We start from the raw sequence: 10047 nt of genomic DNA on the forward strand, positions 1-10047 counted from the left end.
ACCTTCTGTCATTCACCTTCTACTTCACTCTCTCAAAGTAACTACAAGCTACAAAGTTGAATATTTCACCTACAACTATAAATAAATGGGATAGAGCTTACATTACATTAAGTCACATGCATGAGTTTTGTTTCGTCCCCTAAGATGCTGACTCTTTAAAATATGTTGTCATTTTTAAAATGCTCGATGAATGCTCATTGAAGGCTCTGCAAATGTAAACAAACCCCCTTCCCTGAAACGGCATAGTTCACCTTTAGAAATACAATATCATACAAAGCAGTCGGCTCTGCACGTCCATAAAGGCTACTGTATGTAGAAGATTAAAAAGACTTCATCTCGGACCTTAACATTTTTCATTTGTGTGTTCATGTGTGACCAGGCTTACCTCCCGGGCATCTGGCTCTTGGATCCCAGATGGTCAATGCAGGCCACTCGACTGTTTCCCGTCACCCGGCTCCCCAGCAGGTGTCTCCTCAGTTAGCACCAAACCCTCTAGCAGCAGCAGCAGTGCAGCAGCAACAGGTCCGACCTGGTCCAGTGGTCCAGATTCCCACGTCTGCACTGGCCATCCAGAACCTCAGCCCCCAGGGCCCTTCAGCCCAGCAACAGCAGCAACACTCCCCCATGCTGCCCATGGGGACACCTGTCACGCTATTCCAGCAGGTAGTACCACAGGGCCACATACTCACCGCCAGGGTACAAGGCGTGTGCCCTCCCATCGCCCAGCACCCAGGCCTGTCTCAAACCTCTCCCCAGGGTGAACCTCCATCGACAGCTTCTTCCATCCAGGTTGGGGTTGGTCAGGCGCTGAATATTGGGACTGTGCCCAATACCCAGGGCTCTCGCGTCTCATTTCAGAATATCGCCCCCAAACCGGCAGCCACGATAGCCACGCCCAACCAGCAGGCCCAGCCTCAGCAGCAGAGTGTGGTGATGCTCAGTCCCAACCCCCAGCAGAGCCAGTCCTATAACCCCGCCATACACCAGATCGTTCTCACCAACCCCGGTGCCCAGACTATCCAGATAGCAGGGCAGGCCGGAGCTTCTTCCTGCCCGCCTCCTGCCCCCCACTCCAACACCCAGGCCCATTCCAGTCAAACTGTCAGCCACGCACTGGCCATGAAACGGCAGCAGCAACATCAACAGCTCCAAATCATTTCCCAAGCCCCTCCCTCTCAACCTACTTCCACCGAGTCCAGCTTGATCAAACAGCTACTGCTTCCAAAGCGAGGGCCTTCCACTCCGGGAGGAAAGCTCATCCTGCCTGCTCCACAGGTGCCCCTTCCCAACAGCACGCTATCCCCCAGTCCACAGGTCATCTACCAGACGAACTACAGCACCCAGAATCCCTCTCCCCAGCCCCAGCAGCTCAACGTCCAGCTGGTCCAAGGTCAGCCCTCAGCAGCAGGAGGCCCGGCCCTCCAGACGGTCCAGATCCTACCAGGCCAGCTCATTTCCACTAGTAGCTCAGGGGCTGCTACCCTCATCCAGGGCCCCGCGACGGCCGGACAAGTCACATTCACCGTGGTCCCCAACACTGGCTTTACCACCTCTACCGCTGCTGTGGCCGCGAGTCAGGGCGCAGTGGCTCCAGGAGTTCCCCCTCCTCTGTTCTCTACTGGAACAGTGCCCCACCACGCCCCAGCCACACCACCACCGCCGCCAGCTCCCCTCAGAGGAGACAAGATCATTTGTCAGAAAGAGGAGGAAGCCAAGGACGCCACGGGGCTGCATGTCCACGAGAGGAAGATCGAAGTGATGGAGAACTCTTCCATGGGAGACGGAGACTCAAACAGCAAAACCAGTAACGGCGGCGTAGCGGCAGGAGCCAAGCTGCTAAACGGTCGGAAGTGCATGGAGTCTAATCTACCTCCATACCACTCAGGGAACAGCCAGGGGGTGCTCAACGGCCCGGCCACGGAGAGCCACCCTGCCAATGGGAAGCAGGCCCTCTCCCCCGGCCTCGAGGGCAACCCAGACCCAAAAAAGACTCTGGTCAACGGGGTGTGTGACTTTGATCGGGGCGACGGCACCTTTAACAAAAACATTCCAAATCACATTGCTTCCAAACAGTACTTGGGGAACGGGGCGGTGGGCCCCGCTGAGAAGAGTCACGGGTCAGACCTCTCTTCCCCCCAGCAGGACCCTGCCAAAGCCCAGCAGGCCGAGCAGCGCCTGGTCAACGGACCCCAGGCGGCGGGCAACAGGCCGCCCTCGGAATTAACCAATGGACCTTTGGGGCTGGCCCACGCGGTGCCGGTGCTAAGACAGCAACTGCTCCCTAACTCCCCGCTCCTCTCCACTGTTACTCTTACCTCCCAGAGTCCCGCTGCCTCTGCTGCTAACGGCCTAGCGTCTGAGCCTCGTGGTCTGAAGAGACCGGCTGAGAGCGAGGACCGCAGTGCAGCGTCCTCGGGGATCCCTAACAAAGTGGGAGTACGCATCATCACCATCAGCGACCCCAACAACGCCGGCAGCAGCTCCACCATGGTGGCAGTGCCAGCAGGAACAGACCCAAGCACAGTAGCCAAAGTAGCAATAGAGAACGCCACTCAGCAGAGGAACTGCTTACCCACACAGGCAGCTGGCTCTACGGTGAGTCATTGTGTTGTATGCTTAGTCTTGCAATAAGGCACTTTTATACACAGTGTCTTCTAATAGTGTGACCTAAGGTTCAGTCTGCCACAAAATATGCCAAGCATGTCTGTCACAGTGGGGTGAGTATATAAGTGGTCTTTGTCTACTTGTGTGTTTGACTAAGTATTTTGGTTAGAAGTAAAACGGACTCATTTATGCACATTCATTGTTCCCTTCACAGTTTAGAAGACATGTTGGTGGAAAAACACATGCATAAGCTTTTAAACTTATTCTTTTCTTTTTCTATTTTACATTCTTTATTCCAAATTTTAATTAATTTATCTGCACATTTCAGAATGCCTCTTCTGGAGGTGAATGTTGCCATTTTGCCAGCCAGCCATTATGAGTTATGGCAGTTCAATTATGTTATTTTCTGCACATAAATATCTATATTTTTTTGTTTTTCATGATGGCTGGTGTACGCAACTACACTTTGTTAATTTTTTAGTGGAGGGGGGAAAAAAGTGTTACGCCTGTTTTTAACCAACTAAACTTATGTGATTTTTAAAATGTTTACATCAACATTGCTGTGACAGTTTTTCAAGAATATCTCAACAAAAGTCAGGCAAGGCCATTGGCAGTCAATTGGCATTTTAGCACTGAGCAAATATAAAAGGAACACGTTAATTTTTCAGTATGGCAATCCAAAGATTTTAATTTGTGAGGTGCTTAAAAAGTCTCAAAAATAATCATCATGGCTAAAACATGACATTAAAGGTACAGCCCACATCAAACATAAGTGTGTACATGTTGGTGGAACACGTGTTACTCCTCTAAACACTGCCTTAGAGTGCCACTCGTGGTCATGTCATGGAGATAAAAAGTTTCATATCACTTATTGATAATAAAAGTGTTTGATTAGACGCTGCATGTAATTGTCATTAACTTCCACTTAAGAATAGGATTTTAAATTGAATCATACATCCTGCAAATCAAGATTTTCAGAGCAAAAACGGATGAGTAAGCCATCTGTTTTAAAAAAGAAATATCCCACAAAATTCCACTCAACAAATATGCACATAACTTTTCTGCTGTGTTACTCTGACTGGTTGAGGTGTGATGATGAGTTTGATGTTTGGAGGTTAAGAAGGTGGAACCAGTTAAGACCATGTGGTTCTCACCGATACCCACCTCCTATAGCAAAGCTGCTGAGAGAACAACTTCTGCCAATAGACCGGCCGGGGTTACATCTCAGCCAACAATAAGATTTAGGAATGTATAAGAAATCCACATCACTCCTTTTTAATAATTCTGTGTAAGTATGTTTTTATTTTGCTAGCACCAGTGAGTGTAACAAATTGTGGAAGAGTCTGTTCCTCTTCATCACTGGTTTTCGCACTAAACTGTTTGAAGTGTGAACAACAAGATGCTGTCCTGTCGTGGTCATTCCAATAAGCATTAGCATGCCAATACTGATGTCATTGGTCACATGAATAGTTGGAAGGTGTTGTAATATATCACACTCTCAACTCTTTGACTCGGTAACAGCCTGTCAGTAAAAGTAAATGCCGTTTTTAATGGTCTGAGGTTCATCCCTTGATTGTGTCTCTATTTATTTTCTATCGAGTTATATTTATTTGACTTGTCCCAACTCCTCCACAGCCTACCGGAACCCCGTCCCCTCCCCCGCTTTCCCAGCATGCACCAGCCGGGAACCACAGCCCGCAGCTCCCAGCACAGCAAAGCGCCGCAGCACCGCCGGAGCAAAGCAGGAAAGCAGGGCAGAACTTCAAGTGTCTGTGGCAGTCCTGTAAACGGTACGTGTCGGAGAATGACTTGACTGTCTCTCTCATAACATAACAAGCCTTAGCTCAGCTGCTGTCGAGCTTCTGCTGACGTGTTCCTGTCTGCTTGTGTAGGTGGTTTGAAACGCCGTCTCAGGTGTTTTACCACGCAGCGACACAACATGGCGGAAAGGGTGTGTATGGAGGCCACTGTCAGTGGGAGGGATGTGAACCTTTCCCCCGGCAGAGACTGTCCTTCGTCACGCATCTACAGGTGAGGCTCCCTCCTCTTCCTTTGTAACACTGGTTTCCTAATACCTGACAAGTGTTTTTGTTATTACACTTTATTAGGTATTTAGGCATCAACATGAAATTGTAACTAAGATTTCCCGTTCAAGATTGATCAAATGTGTGTGTGTTATTTCTTTTCCAGGATAAGCACTGTTCTCGAGACGCTTTGCTGGCTGGACTCAAGCTAGAGGAAAAGCAGGCGCTGAGTCCCAATCAGACCTCTTCCCAGTACATACACCTTTTCTCTATTAATCTTGATGCATGACAGATTTTTGAAACTAGCCCTTGATTCATTTCTCTTTAGCATTGACTGGTTGATTATAGTCCACCACCAACCGTGTACTGATGCTGGGGTTTGACAAATGACACTGACGTGCTGTGTGTCTGCTTGATGTGTTGTGAAGGACTCCGCCGGCAGCAGGCAGCAGCTCTCCGGCACCGCGAGCACCGAAGGCAATCGTGAATCATCCGAGTGCAGCTCTCATGGCCCTACGCAGAGGCTCTCGAAACCTGGTCTTCAGGGACTTCACTGTGAGTACATCAAGCCTGACCGCGTTCCCTTCCCCTGATTTCCCCTTCAAACTTTCACACAGCACATTTGTATGACTTATAAAGCTTCTGATTAACCAAGATTGACATATGCATCTCTTGAGCTTTAAAATCCAACGCTTCCTCCACGTCATGGTTCAACGTTGTATTGACTGACTGTGCTGTAGGGGATAATTTGGTCGTTTCCATGAATACATTAGGTTGGAAACTGCACATGAATGAAAGTTGGCCCCATTAGACTGTTCATGCAATAACACCCATTGGCATTTGTTACTGTAAAGGATACTTGTTGGACAGTGATGTACTATATCTGTAAGAACACTATAACCAGAGAAAAAAAATAAGATTCAGAATTTGTAATTACCTCTATCATCTAAAAGTGAATTTGTTCCTTGTTTCCTAGGACGAGAAAGAGGGACCAGTGACCAAACACATACGACTAACGGCTGCCTTAACGTTAAAGAACATCGCCAAGCACTCTGACTGCGGTCGAATGTAAGTATCCTGCTGGCTTTGAGGCAGGGGTGTTCACTGCACTTGATGTTTTTTTATATGACCTGTAACTTTGCCTTGTGACCAGACCAATGTTTTAACGTTTCTTTGTAGAAGAACACTCTGACTAAGTGATGTGTTTCTGTCTGCCCTCATCCTACAGGTTGGTAAAGAGGCATGAGACGCACCTCTCTGTGCTCGCGCTAAGTAACATGGAGGTGTCCACCACGCTCGCCAAATGCCTTTACGAACTGACGCGCTCGCTCCAGGCTTAAGGCCAAAAGGACACGCCCCCCCCCTCCCCCTCTCTACTGAGACGAGAGGAGGAAGCCACGGGTGAGCCGGAGCCCATCTGCAGGGGGGAAGCGGAGGCCTGGCAACCTCAACCACCTCTCATCCCGCACCTCCTTCCTCGCCAACCTGTGTTCAAAACCCTCGCCTTCCCCCATCCATCCACACACAAACAAAAGACAAAAAAACAAACTGCCACGGGGTCTTCCACCAGCTGCCCACCAGGGGGGGCTCTTTTAAGACTGCTTCCCCGAGGGACTCTACCGATGAAACCCCCAAACACGAGCACATGTTTTGTGTTTTTCTTTTAATTCTCCTCTTGGTCCGGTGAACTGATGTGCGTTGGAGTGAGTGGCGTTCGACTGAAGAGTACGGCTGGGGGCGGGGAAAGGGGCGGGGCTATTGTAAGGTTGGGTTGAGAGAGGACTCGGCTGGCTAACTGGCGTGGAGATTTTTATTTCTTTTCTTTAGAAACTTGGTAGCTTGGTTTTCTTACTTGAGTCAATATATTTTCACTTATTTATTATTGAAATGAATACCATTTACAATTAATGAAAAAGAATCTTGTAAATATGTTGTGAATATATATAAAGAAGATCCTCTTTCATGCCGATGCAGCCACTGGAGAACTTGCTCTGTGGAGTAATAGAAGCATTACTTTGGTAGGATTGAATAAAAGTAGTATGTTTTTGTTTGTTCTGTTCCTTTGCTTTTTTTATGATCCCTGGTCACTTGTATCTAATGTGATTCTATACTCAGCAGTGGATGAATGTACTTAAAAACCTGTAAATAATTCTGCAAAGGTACTGATGCTGTAAAGCTTAGGGAGGGGGGAAAAACAGTTTTTTGTGGAACTGTGACATTTTTTGTATTATAATACCTTGTAGAACTCATTTTGCTGGCTGAAAGAGTATGGAATAATATATCTCATGTCATTTTGTAGAAGAAAAAAAATATTGAAGGTATTCTCTTCCCTTCCTCTTCCCTCACACAACCTCCCCCCCTCAACACGCACACACAAGTAACATATATCCACTGTAAGCGTTTTGTCATTGTACGGGCACAGTGCGCGTACCAAAATTTTTTTGTATTTGTAAATTGGTTTAAATACATGGAGTTTTTATACAGGTTTTCTCCTGTGTTCTTTGCTTTACGTGCAGGTATGATATTTTCTTCACTACTTTTTTCTATCTTAATATAGTGTGGAGTTTTATTGTACTATTTTTTCATTCTTAATACCATGCCACATTCCGGCTCACGTCCTCAAGACTGTCCTCTACCTGTGTGTTGTGTAACATTTCTGACTGCCTGTCGTATTAGCATCTGACCGGGGCGACCCAACCATCCTCATTTCTGCGGTGTCAGTAGGATGTGTGACTATACATAGACCTAACAGTCTGTTAGAGATTGGCTTTATTTACTTTGGTGACTGTTTATAGTTTTTAAATAAAACACTGAACATTTTGCTTTGGCTTTATGCTTGTTTCTTCTGTTTTTTCCCCTCACCAATGTTTGCCTCTTAACTGTTTATGAAAGCGCATGCGGCAGCTGTAGAGTACTGATTCCGGATGAGGGTTCTTGGATTCCCATTGTAATTATGCATTTTCCAGGAAGTACATGGAAAGATTGTGGAGTAGCTCAAAAAATTCAAAAACTTTAAAATAAATACATTTTTGAAACTTAAACTTGCAAGCGACTAGAGAAGTCTTAACAGTTATGTCGAAGTAGGCTTATAGATGGGCATTTAAAGTTATAGGCAATGCATTTTAAGTAGATAAAATGTATATAATAAAAATATTAATATGGCTAAATATAGCTGAAGGTAAGAGACAAATGGCTGAATCAGCTAAAAGTAATAGATAAATGGTTTGCTGAGTTAGCTAAAGGTCCTTGATACATGGTTGAATTAGTTAGCTTAATATAATGGATAAACTGTTGAAATGGTCAGCTAAACGTAATGGATAAATGGTTAAAATGGCTAACTAATATAATGGTTGCATGAATTAGCTAAAGCAAGGTAATGCATATACAATTGGATGGCGTAAATGGAATGGATAGACGGTTGACAATTTGTAGCTTGAAGTATTGGACAAATGGCAATTACATAGATAAATGCTAATTGTATCCATAACCACCTCAACATCAATACTGATAACATCAAAAACAGTTATCAAACGAATATGATTGAATCAGTCAAACGAATGGTATTCTTGAGTTCATTTTACAGGGCAGGGCTGCGAGGTTGGCATAGAGAACACCGGCTGAGTATCAATTATTTCCCTGTAGCCTATTCATCATTACTCTGGATTGTTTGACAGGAGACGTGTGAACAGGTGCCAGATATGTTCATGGTCGGTAGCCTACTTAGTAGTATGGACTTCAAACAGCCCTCTTGTCTGATACAACCTTAACAAGCTTCATTTGCTGACAAGCTCATCCTTTTGTTCATTTTAACCACTGGACATTTTCCTTTGGCTCGTTCCTTTTCAAAAATTATATGACTGAGCTGAGCGCTCCACATCCCGCAAGCTACCAAAGCAGTCTTTGTTATTTAAAAAAAAGTCTTTGTTCATCAAAATCTTAGTGCTTACGGTATAAAATGAGACTCTTATGTAAAGTTTATTTGTGCTTCCGTAATCTTTAGGCTAGGCTATAGCTCACTCATTGCTGTGGAATTTCTGCATTTGATCAGAAAGTCCAGGGAGTCTTGTGCATTTGCTGCTGAAGTTTGGTTTGAATAGCAGGGGCTCTCTTTTAGGTCTGGTAGTAGCTGTCACTGTTCATTTATCAACCACAAACATAGGATTAGATGTATGTCTGATTTAAATCCTTGGTTTAAGAATGCTTTCATGCACACAAACTAAATGATTCAATTCAGACTTGTCGACACATTTCCCCAGACTTTCCACAATTTGAAAGGAAATGAAAACCATTTATGTTATTGATAATTAGTCATTCATTATATGGTTTTAATAATCACATGAATAGTGTCTTGTACACATCGATATTGATAGCAATTTAATTGATATTAACATTGCGTGTTAGTAACAAATGTACGTATTGTTGCAGTTATTCTTTGTGACCACTGGAGGGCAGTGAACTCTGATGTTTCTGTATTACTTTATGTTAACTTGTCAAACTGATGGCTTTTTCTATGTGAACACAACTTACAATTTCTATCAAATTTTATTTATTTATTTTATTTATTTATTTAATTATTTCAGGACAATGCACATTGATAAACATAGTCATTCCAACATGTAAATGTGCCAGATTGTAGCCCAGGGGCTAATTTCCATCTGTTGACCATAGGCAGGTGGATGTTACAGTAAAAGCAATACAAAAGATATACAATAAATACATAACATGAAAAGGTTCTATAAAAAGCAAGGACAAACATAAGTATTGGTTAAAAAGGAAATACAATTCAATAGAAAGTGGGCCGATACAGTGCAGTGTTATATGTGGTTACATGTTTGGTTATCAGTAAGCCATGTCTTTATTTTGCGCTTAAAAGAGGCCAGTGTGGGACATGCCCTTATAGTTGGAGGTAGTGTGTTCCATAATGCAGTACCGGTAACGGAAAGGGTGTTATGGCTAAAAGCAGTTTTCCTGAAAGGGATCTCACAGTCCCTGAAATATGTTCTTCCTTGGGTAACATAAAAGATGTGATCACACCTTGTGATGTCTTGTGTAGCCTATGCATATTGTGGCAATGCCTAATCAGTTAGACAATATAGCCTACTGTGTGCTTGGACAATCTAGACTTCACAATGTTTATTACCCTCTTTACTTAAACCCTTATAGATATGTATCGAACATATAGGCCCAGCCTAAGATTTGTGAGATGTGCTTAATCGTGTCTGGGATTACCCATGGATACATAGATAAAGGCTACTTTATTCATCTACAGAGGGAAATGGTTTTGCTTCAGTAATAAGAAATATTCAATAATAATAATCAAAAATCCAAAGTTTATTCAAATATTAAGAATTCAATAAATAATCAATCTTGAGACCAGGAGCAAGTCATGTCTACAATCTGAGAACAGCTGCCACCTGTT

The 10047-nt window shown here is 44.3% G+C and overlaps 1 protein-coding gene across 1 annotated transcript in view; it reads left to right on the forward strand.

The window, feature by feature from the left end:
- Nucleotides 1-6355, forward strand: part of arid2 (AT-rich interactive domain 2) — a 33550-nt gene extending 27195 nt beyond the window's left edge. Inside the window, exons 15-21 of the mRNA XM_080051348.1 lie at nt 380-2595; nt 4240-4394; nt 4497-4635; nt 4795-4880; nt 5057-5183; nt 5605-5696; nt 5857-6355. Coding sequence (XP_079907474.1) covers nt 380-2595; nt 4240-4394; nt 4497-4635; nt 4795-4880; nt 5057-5183; nt 5605-5696; nt 5857-5968 — 2927 coding nt within the window. The 3' untranslated portion in view covers nt 5969-6355. The remainder of the gene's footprint in view (nt 1-379; nt 2596-4239; nt 4395-4496; nt 4636-4794; nt 4881-5056; nt 5184-5604; nt 5697-5856) is intronic.
- The last annotated feature ends 3692 nt before the right edge of the window (nt 6356-10047 follow it).

Source organism: Ammodytes marinus (assembly GCF_949987685.1).
Source record: "Ammodytes marinus genome assembly, chromosome: 22".
In the NCBI taxonomy this organism is placed as follows: domain Eukaryota; kingdom Metazoa; phylum Chordata; class Actinopteri; order Uranoscopiformes; family Ammodytidae; genus Ammodytes; species Ammodytes marinus.